The sequence below is a fragment of the Otolemur garnettii genome, unplaced genomic scaffold, assembly GCF_000181295.1.
Source record: "Otolemur garnettii isolate 467f Iridium unplaced genomic scaffold, OtoGar3 scaffold00002, whole genome shotgun sequence".
Classification (NCBI taxonomy): Eukaryota; Metazoa; Chordata; class Mammalia; order Primates; family Galagidae; genus Otolemur; species Otolemur garnettii.
In genome coordinates, this window is record NW_003852397.1 from 22,650,193 (window position 1) to 22,669,927 (window position 19,735).

Sequence of the window (19,735 nt, forward strand, 5' to 3'; positions counted from 1 at the left end):
AAAAAAAAAAAAAAAAAAAAAAAAAGAAACCATGTTGTTTTGATTTTTTTTAATTTTAAATGCATGCAATAAAACATGTGAGTACACCTTTATGACTAAGGACCCGGGTTACAAAATGCTTAGTATGACCCATACACTGTAATATACTTCCCTGTTTATGAGGTACAGATTTTTCAGAGCTTTTGAATCTACGAGTATGCTTAGATTTTTCATTTCTATCATGCCTGTACAAAACAATTACTCTTACCCATTATTTCTTGCATAAACATGTACTGAGTTGTGTGTAGGGGGATGGCATATACGTGTGTTTATGCGTTTATGCTAGGGTTGGGTTTGTTGCTGAAATACTGTTGCCACTTCAATTAGGCATAAATTCAAATGTGATAGCTGAGGTAATCAACATGACAAATCTATTTATCATAAGTAAGTCTTTGATTTATTCTGTGAAATTTTAGGAATATGAGAATGACTCCATGTATAGTTTGAGAACTGTATTGTTTCCTTCTACATCTGAGCTAAAGGAGGCCCAAGGGTCCTCACTTCTCTCATTAAAACAAAACTACAAGGCCATTTCCATTTTTCAGTGTGGGAGAGTTTGAAGTGTTAAGAAGTATTTCTAGAAACTATGGCATATTAATCTATTTCATGGCAACCTCATACTTGGTAGGCACCTAAGATACATCTGAGCCTAAAGTTTAGAACTTGAGGGAAGCAGGGAAAATCTGGCTGTATAAGACACATCCTGTTTTCTGAAATCCAAATAAACATGTAGCATCACAAGAATGGAGAAGCATGAATGCTACGTATTCAATTTTCATATGAGGATAATTACTGACAATTAATGACACAGTGGGAGTTGGGAGAAAGGGAGAGCAGAGAGAGAGAGATGGAGGGAGGGGGTGTGGGAAAGGAAGAGCTGAGAGAGGGAAGGAGGGAGGGGGGGAGTCTCAGAAAAAAAAATGTAGCCCTGTCAAGCTCTTGAAAGAGAATTTTGGAGGGAGATGAAACCTCAGAAATCGCTTCCTATGAACCCATCATTTAGAAATGGGAGCTAAGCTTGAAAAGAACTTAAAACTCAAGATTCTAGATATTCAGTTTAGCTTTGCCTCAGTTCAATCTACTAGGTACAGCATACCTTTTATTCCTTATATGCCTTCATTCATAAAAGGAAATTTTGAAATGTATTGTGTTCTAACAAAAGAATACATCATTGTTATTATCAGAATATCGTCATTGTAGAATTTTGTATATATATAAAATAAGAAATTTTGGTTGAATTAGGAAATATATTCATATTCACATTATAATGTACTATAGGGCTATACCAGGTGTCTATTCTATATAATATTAATATAAATTTCTGTACTTACTTTAATTATTCAGAAGTAACACACATAGAAATTAGACAAGGTATACTTCAGTTACTTGAATGACATTACATATAGAAAGGAGTTTAACTTGCTACTATCTAATAAAGGCCTTTATTTGGATACGAAGATAAGAACTGGCACCTTCTTTTATTTTGTGACTTACATAAAGCCATCACAAAATAAATAGAAAAAGTGAACACTGTTGTTTTCAAATTTTAGGAAAATAAAACCAGCTAGTATTAGTTTGTAAAATGCAAAAACCTAAACCTTTTATTGGGTGCATTCACCAATAGGTGAACTGATATACCGCCATGGATAATAAAAATTACTTTTAAACATTTGATAAGGAAAAATATATATTTCAGCTTTTCGTGTAGTTGCCACTTCTGTATCATTATACAATGATGACATCAACATTATACAAAGAGACATCAACAGACGTACACTTCTTTTAGTGTTTGGATGCTTCTCTGAAGAATATTGAGTTTCATTAAATGCTAACTTCTTCCAAAGTTAACCTCATTACGAGATTTTAGCAGATTTCAGAATCCAATTCAGTACTGGGTAATCTAGGGAAAATATTAAGCAATTCTATTATTCATGTTAGAATAACAAAGTGTGAGCATACCGTCCTCGTCGGTTTGAATAATCGTTTCTTCACTCTCCTTCCTTCCCTCGGGATTGGTCAGGATCATCTTGAGGCTGACATTTGTATAGGGTGGCAGATGGCTCACCACATGCTGGGGGGCTTTGGGGTCCATGTCCAAACAGTCTGCCTTGCTCTCGTTGTGCCCACGGAAGTAATGGTAGCAGATAGTGACATTAAAAGTGTGGCAACGAGTAATGTTGTAACCCAAGGACTCCCAGTCCACGGCAATGCGTCTTGCTTGTATTTCCGCAATCTTCAAAGTCTTTGGGGTCCGCATAGGTTCTGAAAAATAAAGTTGCAGATAGCTGTCAGTTTTACCGGGAGTAATCTTGGAGAAATAAAATACTGAGTATGATGTAGCGCATTCAAATCCAGAAAATGTGGAAGTTATCTTTTATTTTCATTTGTTTTACTTATTTGCGAACTTATCCTTTAAAGTTTCAAACAAGGACTATGACTTACCCATAGAAAAATAAATGATATTTTAGGATAAAATTGATAGGATTGATATTGATAGGATATCAACAATTCATAATACTCAGGAACTTGCTGGAAAAATTAAAAAACTGAACATGTGGCCACAATACCTTTGTCGTTGTTGTTGTTCTTACTCCTTCATTCCCTTTCTTTTCCTTTGTTGTTGTTGAACCAAGCGAATTAGCTAATATATCAAAATGGCTAAGAACCAGCACATTCTACTCTATGATTTATCATGTCACCAAGCTATGCTGTATACTAATCAGTCTAATTGTAACACTAAACTACCATTTACAAAGAAATGACACGATATTAATTAACACTAATTATTTCAGTAATGATGTTGTTCATCAAAGCAAAAAAATTGAGAAAAATTACAAGAACATATGTGAATATTCACGTTGACTTCTTTCATTATTTATCACTTTCTGTCTTTTCCTAGAAAACACTCAGGTCTCAAGATCCATTCATTGTCACCCAAACCAAACCGGGAGGTGAATTTCCATTCAACTGGAAAATGCTGGCAGAACTAAACACTCCAAAGACTGGAGTCCATCCATCACAGCTTCCCAAGTGTATTCTTTCCTCATGCAAGACTAATTTCAATCGTTTAACTTAATCAAAATAATTACTCTATGAAAGTCATGGCCATAACAACATCTACACAGTAAAGAAACCAGTGTACAGCAAAACCTGACTATGTCGGCTTGACAAAAAGAACAAAGGCAAGGCAAAGGTCAAGGATAATTCACTAAAGATAGTCAACAGCTAAAAGAAAATCACGAGAGATAATAATATCAAACAAGTCTAACTGAGGTATTTTAATGAATTTTTACTTTTGAGATTAAAATCATAGTGCAGTAAAAAATATTCAGCATGTTATATAGATGGCAAGCCCATACTAGTTCAATGTGTTTAATATTCAGTCTGAGATAAACTCTGGTGGCCACTTAACTTAAAACCTTAACGAAATCTATGTACATACATGTGCATTAATCTCTGGTAGAATCTAATGCTTGGGTTTTAAATGTTAATTGCCAATGTTACGACTATTCACAAGATCCATCCTCTCATTTACCACATTTGTTTTATGTGTTACCTGAAGCGTACAGGCTGGGAGAAAGTCATGGCTTTCTCACCACTTTTAAAAATGCTCACTATGTATAAGTCTATGCTAACATTTCCCCCGCAAGGCACAAGAGTGAAGTGATGATACTTTCAATTTAGTCTAGTTAGGACTAAAATCACAGTCTGCTACAGCTGCTCACATGCTGGGCCAGGAAATTCTGCTTAGAATCCCACCCCCCAAATCCCCAAATAAACTGTTATTTTGCTACCTGCTAGGTTATCAACCACATACTATGCAGGAGCCATTCTAAGATTAGGCCATACCTTGTTCTAAAGGTATCCAAAATGAGAAAGTGAAATTTCCCAGGAAGATACCTGGAATGAGTATGAATAAGAAACAATTCCCAGGCAGCAGAGAGAACAAACCCCAGTAAATTCATGTGTTTACTCCTCTGTTTAATATTTTTTAGGCATAGCATTGATATGCTTGTTTTCATATACCCCTAATTTTGAACCTGGCATTTCTTCCTTTTATGAATTTCTGTTTGCAAATCATTACTCTCTTACCAGTCTCTCCCTTTTGTCTCATTGTTGAGTTTGCACTTACTCCACATTCTAATACAATTTTCAAAAACATACCTAGACAGCTTATATACTGTGAAAGAAGGCAGAGTAGTTCTGAGTCTTTAATTCTCACATATCGAAGTATTGGCAAAAGATACATACATTGTCTATTATGTAAAATCCACAGGGCTCACTTTGAGTGATGAGTTTGTGTTAGTGAGTTTAAAGGCTACTTACTTTGGTATTCATTGTATTAAAAACTTTCATATAAAATCAGGAAAGAGCTTTATTAATCCTGTATGTATATACATAAGCCACTCTCTTAATTCCATTGACCAATACTTTTTTTTTTTTTTTTTTGCAGTTTTTGGCTGGGGCTGGGCTTGAACCCACCACCTCTGGCCTATGGAGCCGGTGCCTCACTCCTTTGAGCCACAGGTGCCGCCCCGATTGACCAATACTTTATTAACCAATATAGGAAAACAAAGAGTTATGGAAAGAAAGAATATTAAAATGCAAAGAATCTTTTTTTTTTTTTTTTTTGCAGTTTTTGGCTGGGGCTGGGTTTGAACCCACCACCTCTGGCATATGGGGCGGGCACCCCACCCCTTTGAGCCACAGGTGCCACCCCAAAGAATCTTTTAATGAGATCAATGTGTTATTTGAAATTTATACTTTTTTTCCATAGCTTGAATAAATGCTGTAAATTGCCCTATGATTGCAAAAAATAGTAATGTAAACATAACTACTCTCACCTGAAGATAATACTCAGAAACATATACATAAGACTAAAATATCACTTTGACTTTCATGGCATGAAAAGCAACTCAGAGGAAGTTGCTAATTAATTTTTTTCTCAATTGGCCTGTGCTGTAACTTTTTTTTCAGTTTTGATTGCAGGGGGAATCTTTAAGGCGTGTATGTGTGTGTATACATTCATATACATATACGCACATACATATAGGCAGTACACACACACACACACACACACACACACACACGGTATGTATCTGTCATGCAACTCATCTAAATTCTATTGGGTTTGACATGGGCTGACAACTACATGCATATGGATTTTGTTATTACAGTTTTTATGAATAGCAGTGACTCAAGATGCTTCTACTGCTATGAAATCCATTCGAATAAAATTTTATCAAAGAACTCAATGATAAAATTGCCAAAATCCCCCACTTTAATCCATTATTTTTTCATGTTTCATGAATAAGTATCTTATACTTCTGAAGTCTGAATACATAAATAAAATTTTAACTTTCTTAATTAGAATAATGATTTGAATTTTCATAGAATAACTGGCAGCCGGAAGATATGGTTTGAGAACTTCTGTGTTTTATAAGAGCTGAGCGTAAAAGCTATTTTAAAGATTAAATAATTTAAAGAAATGATCAAGCATGGCGATGGCACATTGGGGTTCTATAGTAAATTGCACTGATAGCAACATAAAAAAACATAATATGGTACAACAACGCAGAACACATTTAACGACGCATCAGTGGTCAATTGTTTTGAAATTTGTTAAACGGTCTTTCTCCTTAATTTTTTTGACTTTCCATTTTCCAATTTTTATTGGGTATTCCACGTACTGTGATTTTATGTAATATTTCTCTGTTTCTCTCTTTCTTTCTCCTTCCTCCTTTCTTTCCTTACTTCTATGGTAAAAAGAAATAGTGAATCAAAAAAAGGAGTCAGGCAAAGCTTTATCAAAAACTTAGGCAGAAACAATGGAATGATCTTCATGCAAAAAAGTGTTCATTTAAATATTTACAGCTAGTCACCCATCTGTTATGAAACAAAAAGATTTTCTATCATGCAAAATGTACCGTAAAAACACTGTACAAAGTACTAAAATGAGTAAAACAATATTAGTCATCAAGGAGCTCACTATTTATTAATTAAAGACTTAAACATTAAGAAAGATTTTATATGCAGTAGAACCTCTATAGTTGGCCACCTCCATACATTGATCACCTAACATGATTTTCATAGACCAGACATGCACCACATGTATGTATCAGTACAGTAGTGGAACTAGTTCCTTATGTTGACCACCTCTGGATATGGACCACTCTGTTAAAGTCCCTTGGGTAGTCATCTTACAGAGGTTCTACTGTTTATAGAGAGGGTGCCAAAAAATGTATACACATTTTAATATTAAAATTCTAATAATACATACTGATAACAAAAGAGAATACAAGCCATGTTTAGCACCTTGTAACTGCAGAAGTCAGATGTGACTTAAGTATTACAATCTTACTATAGTTTTTTCCTTTCTTAAAATGTGTATAGATTTTTGTCTGCCATATGTGGGTGGCTATAAAGTTCATGTGCAAAAGTTTGTGAACTTTAACTACTCGGAGTTAAAATAATGCAGTAATTCTGTACTGGATGGAATTCGGTTGGCCTGAAGTATATGAGGAACTAAGAATACAAAGATCAATTTGACACTGTCCTTGGCTAAGAAGCAAGGATTGCAAACAATACTTGAACTGATCTGGGTTTTAGGTAACTTGGGGAGTACTGTGAAGAAAAAGAGGGCTAAATGGAGGTGTCAGGCCACCTTGGGGTTGGAGTGCTCCATCCTTTCAGAGACAGCAGAAAGAATCAGGAAGGTAAAGGAGAGAGGGAGAGGAAGAGAAGGAGGGAAAAAGAGATGGAAAGAGAGAAATGGAGTAGGGAGTGGGGAGGATGACACGGGACATTTCTAGAGGAGAAAAATGAATTCTAAAGGACGCCAGCTGACTTTTCTAATGTGACTTATAAGTCAACAAGAGAGGCAGTATCAGAAACCACATCACACCATAAAACATGTTAAGTATTTGAAGTGGTAAGTAGCTTTATTTAAATATCCCACATTGTATTAATAAATTATAACATTACTTTGTACTCTATACATGTATACAATTATAAATTACTGATTTACACTTTAAAAAAAAAAAAGAAACACCATGAAGTTCATTTTTCTCAGCTTGTGCTATTTCTAACTTTGTGGTCCAGGCATGCCCCCTGAACCATCCATCAGGGAGTTCAGATTGTTCACCACAATCTCTGACATAGACTGAGAAGAGGAATTAGGAAGGCTTGCTGCCCCCTGTCTTTTGATGTATTTAGAGAATTAGATGGGGCACAGAGAGAACACTAAGAAGAATAAAAAGAACTTGAGCTAGAAGCAAAATCTAGTTCTATCTCCATCCTACTCTTTAACTGTTAAATCTCAAATCCTTTTCTTATTTGCTCTGTGGACACACATACACACGAATTGGCAAAGGCTCCCTTCCATTCATTCATTCCCAGTAAGTCCAAGGAAAACAGCTACTTGTTAAATTTTAAAAAATATTTTTAAAAGCATTGGCTGGTTTTCTTTATCTTGCCTGTCAGAGTGGATCAGGAAGACCTACTAACTTCTCCCATTCCTTTTTTGCCTTTCATGGTCTGCCTACTTCATAATTGTTTCGGTGAGGAAAAACCAAGTGAATGAAATCAAGCTGAAACAAGAAGAAATGGCAGAGAGTTTCTATATGAAACCTATGACCAGTATTTCATAATTAGCAAGTGACCAGACACGTAACACTGCATTGTCCTCACTTAAATTCTAAAAAGATCAAGCACGGATTTATAGCTGTAATAATTTATTTGTCAAAAATTTGGCCCATTTTCACAGGATAAATTGAAGAACAACTTAATAATATTCTAAAGGTTAATAATAAAGGTAAAGGCAACATGAACAGATATAACTTGCGTTTGAGTCACCTGTGTGATATCAACAGCAAGATGACTTAATAAGTGGTTTGGGGTTATAGATAAAAGAAAATTCAGTTGTTTTTTAGGGGGTGTACTTGCTAAACAATTCAGAATGTGGCAGGTCAATCTATGTCCCTTTGTAATGATAATCTCTAGTTACCCTGAAAGAGTTGCAAAAACAAAAGCTTTTCAGAAGAGAAGGGAGGGCAGGGATCATATTTCCCTAGAATCAGTTTTTAATGATAAACCTTATTATCCAGCTGTCAGTCAGATAAAAATAGAAGATGTCCCAAAGCTCATGCCAAGTAAAAAAGGAATATCTTGTCAAAGATGTACACAAAGTAAGGACACTGAAGCCTGACAGGGCCTTTGTGCTCCCGGCTGCCTTGCCTCTGAAATCTCAGGAGCTGACTGCAAAATACAATTTTCATTCCATTTATCAAAACAAACACAAGAAAAGTGAATTTTCCTGACTGCCAGAAAAATATTTGTGAGTGTAAATAAAAGAATTGAGAAGAAACTTCTGGACAAAGATGAAATAAAAAAAAAAATGAAAATGAAAAAAACAGTGCCATACTTTGGGGAAGGAAAAGCCCAGGGTCTTTGAAAGACATTATCTTTTACTGGTACTTTAGGTGCTTTGCATTTTTATTCTTTCCCCGATGGTAAGGATTGGGGATAATCAAGATTTTACATTTCACATCTTTTCAATGTTATAGCATCATTAGTCTTGCCAAAAAGATCTCATCTCTGCTCCCATGGGTCAAATCGAGTTAATGATAAGTTGGTGAGATGACTTGATTAGTCCTGTAACATGAGGGAGCCTCAGGTCCAGGAATAATCACAAGCCAACTGTCAGCTCTTCTGGCTTTCTGGCTGTGTTGCTAAAGTGACATGCTTAGACTCAGGGGATGCAGAGTGACAGAGGGTGCATGGCGTGCTCAGATCTCTTGCAGAGTCAACGTAATATTTAGCCATTGCCAGCAGACCACATTAAGCACATCATCAGTTTAAACCAAAACAAGTCATTACCTCTGCTCTCAAGAGTCTGACTGAAGTTCATCATATAATTTTAATGAAATTAACATTTGGTCCCTTTCTGCATTAATGCCAAGTAAATTGTTTGATTTTTAAAGAACAATACTACCAAAGTGACATGGATAAAAAGACAAAAAAATTATTCTTTCTCCAGTGGACAAATACCACCGAACGTCTTATCACGAGGCTTAATTCAAATGTTGGCAGGTGACAATCTGGAGACCCTGCTTTAAGGTTTTTCACTGATACTTTTAGGTAATGATGTTAGACTGTGTCAGGAAAAGAAATGCAATCACCATCAAGGAATCCGCTTTGATTCACGTCCGGTACTGCATGTCATGTTTATATGTTATCTAAATGAAACTTTTTTTTTTTTTTGCATTAGATAATATTTTTTTCTTTTATTAAATGATAGCTCTATACATTAATGCAAACAGGGGGTACAGTGTAGTGTTTTCATATACATTTTGAAATACTTTCATCAAACTGGTTCACATAATAAGATACTTTCTATGGGAGACGGTTTATACTTGGAGAAAATATAGAATGAAAAAGGAAGGCATTTTCTTAATTTATAGAAGAAAATCAGAAAATAATTTACTTGTTTTTAAACAAGCTTCACATTTCATAAAAATGTTTAGAACAGCATAAATCATACACACAAACATGCAGAGTGATTTGTATATAATGCAAAAAAAAAGGTGATATGGAAAACACTACTTGATAAATTTCAGTGTAAAAAAATAAGCAACTTCAGAAGAGCTCTGTGTAGCCATGACAAAACACTAAAATTCTATAAGAAATTTTCTTTATCTTTAAATAAGATAAATTACCTACCTCTTTGTTCTGAAAAATGAAGACAAATAGTTTGGATGCCAAGCACAGTGCTGGCCTAAAATACATGCCTGGAAAATTTTATTTAATGAATAAAGTAGACAGGTTCAGTATGTTTTAAGCCCCAAAGCTAATGAAAACAAAACCTAAAAACCCAGTTCTCCTTTGTGGCAGTAACGATGACAACAGCAGTTTTTCATCTGTCCTTGTATTACTCATACGTGTGCCATGCGACTTTGCCACTCCTCACACCAAAGAAATGGGGTCCATTTATTTATCCTTTGATTTTGGCATTGCCTTGTGATTTATTTTTTGCCAGCAGGATGAGGCAAAAGTGAAACGTGCGAGTTCTCAGCCCATATCTGAAAAAGTTCTGTGTTCTCCAGCTGGCTCACACCCCTTCTAGAATATGAGACTCGTGTGGATCAGAGCTGAGTCACCCGAGCTGTACCAATATACACCAACCTGGATCAGCCAAAAGCCAGACTACCCACAGATTTGCGAGCCAGCCAAGATCCTCAGCAGCTGTGTTGGGACCATCCCATATGTATGCGGATAACTAATACATGCTAACTCTGTGCCACTGATGAGATTTTGTGGTTAGCTTTTGCTCCACATTCTGATACGACCTCTCTTTCATTGGGTAAATTACCTTAATTTTTTTTTTTTTTTAAATAGAGACAGAGTCTCACTCTGTCACCCAGGCCGGAGTGCAACGGCATAATCATACCTCACTGCAACTTTGAACCCTCCTGTCTCAGCATCCTAAATATCTGGAACTATAGGCACACACCACTCCTTTCAGCTGATTTTTAAAATTTTTTGGTAGAGATGAGGTTGCCTTATATTGCCCAGGTTGGTCACTAACTGAACTGCTGACTGCAAGTGATCCTACCTCAGTCTCCCAAAGTGCTGGGATAACAGGTGTGAGCCCCTGTACACAGCCACAGATTACCTCAATATTTATGTGAAGATTCATAAGTTACCTTAATAGAAGATTTATGTTAAGATTATATCACTGATACTTATGTACAGCAGTGTAGCAATTTAGAATTTTATTTCCCTATTAATGGGTTGTGCTGAGCAGCCACAGGCATATTTAGTACACTGTTTTTAATAATGGGAAGCATTTAACAAGTGCTTGACGTGTGTCGGACACAGCAGTAGTAGGGTCTATGCTTTACAACATGACTGTAGTGGATAAATGTTTTTGTCTTTGTTCACTGTGCTCTCACAGAGAATTATGTACTAAATGTTAAAATAGTAACAATTCTACCAGAGATAAGATAAGTCCACACTTTAAGCTATAATAGTTGGCATAGTATAATAGTTTACCAGTAACCTATATCACTACTGCAACATAACATTTCTTAAAATATTTTTAATTCTTCGTGGTGCCCATAGCTCAGTAGGTAGGGCACTGGCCACATACCCTGGCAGGTTTGAACCCAGTCCAGGCCAGCTAAAACAATGAGAAGTGCAACCAAAAAATAGCTGGGCATTGTGCTAGATGCCTGTAGTCTTAGCTACTTGGGAGGCTGAGGCAAGAGAATTGCTTAAGCCCAAGAGTTGGAGGTTGCTGTGAGCTGTGATGCCACAGCATTCTACCCAGGGTGACAGCTTGAGACTCTGTCTCAAATAAATACATGAATAAATAAATAATTTTAATGTTTATATTAAAATGACTTTGTAGATGTACATAAAAGTAAATATTAAATATAGTCTAAATTTCTTTACTTTTGAATGAATAGGACTGATAGGAAAAATACATAAAAACATAAATATTTTTATCCAAACTCTTCTAACACTGCTTAGTTGCAGAAATACATACAACCTGCTTTTCTCAACTACACAACTCTCTTATAAGCATTTGACATCTGTCCTTGAATGAGTCAGTCCATTCAAAGTAGGAAATTATTTCAAAACATATTAATTAATGAAATGTTGAAGGCCCAGTTTAAACGAGGCTATCCTATGACATAGAATGCCTTGGCTCCTACCCCCAATAAACCATTATGATTACATTATAATGCTATTCCAAATATGTGCTGCTCATTTTGTTCCTTACAAAGATTATGATTTTAAACACATCAACTTCTTTCATTCCTCCGCAAAACTTATCAAAGAGACTAATTTGCTTTTGCTCACATACCTGGAGAAAAAAGAGAAAATGTCTAAATTACAGAAATAGTCTATAGCATACAAGTTTCAAAAGTGAGCAAGACTACTGATACACTTTAACACACCATTTGGTTTTATACAAGGTACGTGCCTGGTAACATGCTTGCTTCAGGATATACAAAGACAGATAAGGACTGCAGCTTGATAATTATTTGTCCATTTCCTTTTCTGAAGCTACCATTTATTCTGTGCTTTCATGCATGATTAACAGCCTGTGGATCCCTCACATATAATCAATAGTTGTGAAGTTTTATATTAGGTTAGAGATTAGACAGCCTTGATTATAAATTTTATCGATTTGTACAGCTTAGCTGCAGAAATCCCTGTACATTTTTCAGAGATTAAATTAAAAGGAGATATATGGCTTGCACATACCAGCAGTGCTGGTGTGATTATAAGGTCTGACCTCTTTACACTCATTCCTCTAGATGAATAAAACCTATCTAGTGCACTAAAACATGAATCAGCTCGTCAACAAGCATGGAGATACTAAACACAGCAAAAATGTGACAAAAAGAATTTACAAGACCTCAAGAAACTTGCCTAAGATTATAATTAACACAGGCAACTTGCAAGGATTAATTGCTTCAGTTCGTTTATAAATTAGGAAATTGACAAAGAATAATGAACTCCTTAACTTTCACCTGGAAAATCTGAGCCCATCTTTACATTGAAGATTCATGATCTCTTTTGAGATAAAGGAATGATGATAATCATTTTAATTACTAGAAGAATAAATATGGTCATTTTAAAGTTAGTGAATAATCTAGTGACGATGAAATTTATTGCTAAACCTGGTTTATGAAAATCCTCTCTTTCAAAGTTTTTACAGTATATATTTTATGTCCACTAATTTTAAGGTCTGAGATTGTCCAGAAAAAAATGAGTAAACATCTATTCGCCCAATAAACATTAGGAGAGGATAATATTTTCCAACTTTAAAATCTGACTTTCACTTTTTCATGTACTATTATGGTTTTATTAATGTTATTTTACCATTTTTTCCTAATGAAACATGTCAATTTTTCTAACTGATTATGACCCAGCTCTGCATAAGTCCTAGATATGAAGACACAAAACCCACAAATACATACACACATAAATGGCAATTCATCTGGATACGCATTCTGAGGAATTCATTTTTTTTATACTTGAGATTCAACAATAAGTTTTAAACCGTGGACCGCCTGGATTAGTCTATAAGGCAGTGAGATTTTCCAGTGTGTTTGATATTGGCCTTGAAATAAAATGAAGACCCCTTAAACGATACAAACTTATGCATCACCAAATACCTTACACAAGGTATTTGACGAAGATATTTTCTATCAAAATCGACTAATATCTTTCAATGGTTGCACAGGAAAGCATGAATGCTGACAACACACAGTAATGGCAACTTAGGAGATTACCTTTCTGGTTAAGACTACATTCTGAAGCATTATGGGGAAGGTCCTAATCTGTACAGACGTTCACAGAGGAATAGTAAACGAGGATGAAGATGTGCAAGTGTATAAAAGCACCGAGGAAGTATTTTCTTTTCCCATGCTACTTCAGTAATCACATTCTTTCCATATCCAGATCTCTATTACCAGTTCTAAGCCATCTCTTCAACTCTGGCTCTGAATTTCAACCTGCCTGTAGATCTCCATCTACATACAATTTCGTTTTAAACAAGATTCATTACCATCTTCCTCTCATGAGTGCCTGATTCTAACGTTTCTGCTTCTATTAAAGGGCTTTAGCCTGCAGACTAAAAACCCTGAAGTTATCGTGGCTCCTCTGATCCCAACAAAGTCCCTAATCTGTCACCAAATCTATTTAATACACGACTTCATAAGATCTTTAGTTTCTCTGGCCCTTTAATCCAGGCTCCAATTTTCTTTCACTTCAACTGTGAGGAATTCTCACTGCTGCCAATATTTCCAATGCATTCTTCACCCAGACTATCCAAAGTACAATTCTGATTAAATAACTTGTCTATTCAAGACCTGTTTATTTCCTAGGTTAAACCAATACAGGAATCCTTTGTCCTAGAATTGAAAGATCTCCTAAGACAATCCCAAGTTTATCTCATAGCTTCTCCCAGTGCCTTATATTTCTGCCAATCCACTCGTCAGAGATCAAAACTAATGTAGTCAGTCCAACGTATGCACCATTGTCTATTTCATTCCATTTAATTAGAACGAATTTCCCTTGTAAATCTCACCACTGAAGGATTTCAAAGACCAGTTGCAACAGGCTATCCTCCCAGTGAAAATTTGGACAGGAAGCCTGATGGGTAAGTGACCTTTAATTCTTGACTTTTATCTGTGCCTCTCTTCAAGCATTGAATGCACAGTCTCCCACTCATTTTGTGAGTCTGTGTGATCAGGTCTCTGACAGAAATATGTGAACTTGAAATCAGAAACTATGCCATACATAGAGATAAATAGTTTATATAAGCTGGACATTGAATAAATAGAGCTGAATAAATGTCAAAGTAATTCGCTAATACTTTTGCACTATATAGTAGATTTTAAAAACATAGAATAAACTACAAAATCAGTTCCTATTAGATCACTTAGTTATCAAAAATAATTCTCTTTATCGAATATTTAGCAAGTAAATACAAATGGGCCAGACCAGTTGCTTAACATTCAAAGCTGAGAAAGATATAACATCTTTTCGTGAAAAACTCAAATTGTGACGAAGGTACAGGCCCACAAATGGGTAAATTGTGTTTTGAGGAGGTAAGAAGAAAGCACTATTGGAACAAAGAGGGGAATGAAACCCTAAAACTCATATGATAGGAAAAGTAAGAAGTTTCATCATGGAGATTATAATCAAGCTCTTTCCCAAAGCATACTACACTTTTCATTGTGAAAGGAGTAAGGTCGTGGTCTGACACTTAAGTCCGTGAGCTCATCCTAGCAAAAGTGCTCCCTCTGCACCTCATGGCAGAATATCATAACAGTCACCTTCAAAATGCTATGGAAACCATGCACTGATGTCAGCACCAGTTCTACCCTTCAGAGCTATCATCTCATAAGATCTGACAATTAAGTTTGCAAACTACAAACAACTTGGCAAGGTTTTAAACCTTGGTAGATCAGTGCCTCACAGCTGTCAGTGTGTTACAGTTGTTGAGTGGTGGTCATTATTGGTGCACGCTTTTGTGTGCCGTAGGATGATGCCCGCCCTTATGGTCATTCTAGAAAAAGGGTTCCGAGGTGGGGGAACTAAGCAGTGGTGTCGCTGCATCACTTTGAAGGTGACCATGGTGATATTCAGCAATGAGGTATGTAGAACCTTTTCTAGGATGGGCTCACAAACTTAATCATCAGAGTTCATTTGAAGAACCTTCAGAAATAAAAGAGCAGCAGAGAATCTTTGTTCCATTTTAGAGAAGACTTTCTACTATGTTGCCAGTACGTCTCTATTGTACCATTCCTTCACCCCAGGTGGGGCAAAATGTGCTTGGGGAGAATAAATACTTCTGAAAATTAATCTCCATTTAGACCTCGCCCTGAAGTGCAGACTTACATAACCAGTCACCTACCAAATGTCTCAACTTTTGAGTATCTCAAACAAAAAAATCTCCAAATCTGAGCTACTGCCAATCCCTAGCTTGTCCTCCAAGCAGTCTTCCTCATCCTGTGAAATAACTCCATTATTCAGCTGTGCAGTCCGAAGTCCTTTGATTCACCTCATCATCTTCCTTCAACAGTCAATTTCTCTGTTTTCTCTGCAACACAGAATATGTCCACTTAGTCCTGACTTCCCCCACTGCCCTTTTGGATCATGGCTGTTATCATCAGATACATGAAACTGACCCCAAACCAAGCAGGAAAAAGCCTACTACCTCTGCCACACCACGATGACTGCCCACTTAGGTCAGTGAGCGTGGAGCCCTTGCAACGAGGTTCTAGGTACCACCACACCTTCTGTCTCTCCTCCCATCCCCACTGACTTCACATCCTACTATTCTCAGAGTTGCTTGCTCCACTCAAACATGCCAGCACATTTCTTGCTTTAGTCAGGGGTTCAAGCTTGCTCTTCTCTCTGCCCAAAAAGCTCTCCTAGACAGCCACTTGCCTCATTTCCTCCCGTCCTACAGGGCTTTACTCAAATGTAATGTTCCGAATGACACTCTCCTTGAACAGCTTATTTCAACTCCAAAGGTAATTTATTTCTTCATTTTTCTCCCCGGAACTTAGGGCTAGCTAATATTATTTATATTTATTTTTCTTTATTATTTTCTGACTCCTCAAACTAAAATATTTGGCACATAATCATTGCTCCATAAATACTTGGGGTGATAAATGACAGACCAGATGAATATATAACTCGATGTATTTCTGTATTTTCTCCAATCAGTTAAGTTTCTGGCACATGTGCTGCAAATGAGCTACATATTTTTGCGAATTGAAGGTAACGCTTTAATAATAGAAAAGCCACCCACAAAATTCTACATCTGAATTTACTTTTAATATGAGATTTAAACAGCTGACCAGATGGATATTGTCGAAAATACCTTAACGTAATTTTAATGCTTAGGAAGAAAAGATTTTAATTTGAAGAACAAAAATTTCAAATTACTGGGTGAGATCAACTGAGAGGGAAAGACAAGGTTACTGTAGACCTTTGAAATTTTCCAACAGTGGAAAATCTGATAGAAGAAAGTGTACATTTAAAGACAAAAATTTGACAAGTACTTTAAACAAGTTATCCATTACGAACATCATACTAGTTTAAAATGTTTAATAAGGTATTCATTCTGAACTTCCTTTTATTGTGTTTTGATCTTCCAAGGCTTTTTTCCCCCTTATTTTCTCAAATAAGAGAGCAAGTTTCTCCAGGGCAAGAAACATATTTACCACTTCACTTGATTCTTTTTCGGTGCTAAACCACGAATATATTAACTTTAAGCAATTTTACCCTAAAGGAGGTGTTAGAAAATCTAAGAGTTTTGAAAATAAAATATCAAAATAAACTAAATCTCATGAAGACAGAAGAAAAGAATAAATCCTTGAAGTCAATGGATGTTATTTTCATAGTAATAGGAAGAACAGAGCTTTGGTGTCTTCGATTATTTGATATTCTAGCTTTAAAATGAGATGTTCTGCATAAATTAAGTTTAATTCACGAACAACTGGTTTTGTTTCTGGTTATGCTAGGAGACAGATGACGCCAATCAATGCCCATTAAACTTGTTTTTCATGTGTATGGAGACGCTAAGAGTTAGTTCTTCTTTAATCGAAACATTACTGAGTTTACTATCAACTGTGTTCTTGGTTTCCTGGGGGCAAGTCCCAGCATGCACTGTTTTTAATTTTACCAACCTGACTATCATATGTAGCCTGGAACAAGTTTCACAAGAGTACGTCCTGGCCTCTATGTGTTTCTGTGTGTGATACATATCTTAAATCACCATGTACAGCCACAGTGAAAGGCCAGGGCTCTCCACTGTTAAAAATGCCTTACATAATTAGGTTAAGAAATGGGCTATGGAACCAGACTACAGGTAACTTAGTATAAATTACTTAACATCCATATACATCATTTCCAAATTGATAACTTGAGGGAAAAAAGTCCCTATCCCATAGAGTTTAAGGAGGGGTAAAATAAGATGCTCTGCGTAGAATGCTTAAAAAATTACCATCAAATATTGTGGCTAATATGTGCCTATTAATTTTATTGTGTTCTATATTACTAGTCTAGTTACATTACGACTTATGAAAATAAAACTGTTGAATGTTTTGAAAAGATTTGTTCATTTTTTTTTTCTTCTTTCTCCAAACTCAATTAAGGGACTGTGGCTCTTTATTGCTCTCCTGCTCCCCATGTACAAAGAAAAAGCATTGAGTTTTAATTTTCAGTACACGAAGCTAAAGAATTTTAGAAGGGAAAGCAACGTTTTTGGATTGTTCTGCCCATGTTCAAGTCTTTGAAGGATATATGTATACGGCACTAGGGCAAACACCTAATCTGAAATAAAAACAGTAAAATCTAACAGAAATCTAACACTAGAAAACTATGTAAAAAAATACATGATGCGGCTGAACATAAAGCTTTTCCACTAAGCCAAATCCCTTGGGTCTACCCACTCCTTTTTACACATGAATGCAAACGGTCTTTTTCTCTACAAGCGAAGTTTCAATATATCATTAAACATCAGTACTGAATATTTCAAGAATTCTTATTCGGAAAGTAAAGCTAGAGAGAGAATTCTTTCAAAGGTTTTGTTGTTTATTTATCTTCTATACAAATGAGAGCTCAAGGACATTTCCAGCACTTAAATGTCATGATCAAACTGTAGCTATTTATAATGTTCCAGTATTCTTCAATGCCTTTTTAAAAATATCAATAGTCTATTATTTTTTCTGCAAATATAATAGAAGAATTCGGTATTACACCTGAGTACCTAACACAAAATACGTTGTTACGAATTCTTTAAAAGTATATTTAATTTGAAGAAATATCTGCATTAATTAAGTTTTGGATTATTCTGAAATCATAATTACTTGTCTTAAATATAGGACAGTATTATCCAGACATTTAGTAATACGTTCTGATAAATTAATCAAATTAAGCAATTCATGTAATTACACTTCAATAATTAAGACTACTGATCGCTCCCAAGTATACGTGTTTTGTCTGTTTTTAGAACTAATTTATAGCACAGATGGAGGGCTTTAAGAAAAATCATGAAATATAGTAGTTAGCACTTAGAATGTGACAATTTCACTTCTTTTCCTTTTTTCGTGTATATGCTTTAAAAATGAATTTTTGAATCCATTTTACAGAGGAAAGTTTAATTCATTTCTCTGATTCATCAAGAAATAAAGTACACTAGAGAGATAGATTTTAAAAATAATTTAAAGCAGAAAGATATGTTAAGTTCTTTAGCCCAAAGCTACATAATGCAAAGAGTGAGAGAAAAATAAATAGGGTATTTGTTCAATATCTTTAAACATTATCTACATTTAAGTAAAAAAGTACATACTTTTAAATAAAAGAATGATCAGTTATTTTATCAAAAACCAAAACAAAAAGTAAAAATGTTAATAGTACATCAATTGGCCTTAATTTACACACATACTATTTCATTGTATTTCTTTTAAAAATGTGATTAAAAATATTCTTTTAAATCATAATACTTGTGACAATTTGGGAAATGAAGATTTTCAAACTTCTCTAATAGAAAACCTGATTCCCTCACCCGGGGTCTTCATCTCCGGGCAGGGACTCACATTGAGAGTCATAATTAAGATGACATTTCCTGCTGAGCAAGACAGCAGCCCCGGACATGGGCACATGCCAGGGACTGCGCCATCAGAGGCCTCAATTTTCTCCTTGACACAATCTGATTTCATTTGTCAACATCTCATTATTGCAATTTTCTTTTAATTTTACATGGATCTGATAGTGATCTCTCAACTGCTTCATCTTCACAATGTTGCCGGGCTAAGCCAAAACTGTGCTAAAGTCCAAAATATCAAAAACACAAGGGAAAATTTTCACTCATAATGAGTTACCGCTGAGTACAGTCTTAAGTGCCAGGATTGTTGTAGTGTCAACATGGACTTTTAAAAAATTGTACTAAGTTTAGTCCTTCCTTTGCTAAAATAGTCATTTTTGTGAATAAAAATGCTAAAACCAACATTTTCAATTAAAACTCAATAAAATAACAGAAGAAAAAGATTGTAATTTTTTAAATTCTATCCAGTGCTGACAAAAATATGGAGGCCTCTAAATGAGGCCTCACATATGTGCTATGTTACATGCATAGTGGCCATGAAGGTTGTGTGCAATTTAA

The 19,735-nt window shown here is 35.5% G+C and overlaps 1 protein-coding gene across 2 annotated transcripts in view; it reads right to left on the bottom strand.

Moving 5' to 3' along the window:
* PTPRK (protein tyrosine phosphatase, receptor type K) overlaps positions 1 to 19,735 on the bottom strand; it is a 548,103-nt gene that overhangs the window by 134,389 nt on the left and 393,979 nt on the right. For both annotated transcript variants that reach the window (XM_003781656.3, XM_012806133.1), the window contains exon 8: positions 1,999 to 2,301. In XM_003781656.3, the coding sequence (XP_003781704.1) occupies positions 1,999 to 2,301 (303 nt within the window). The remainder of the gene's footprint in view (positions 1 to 1,998; positions 2,302 to 19,735) is intronic.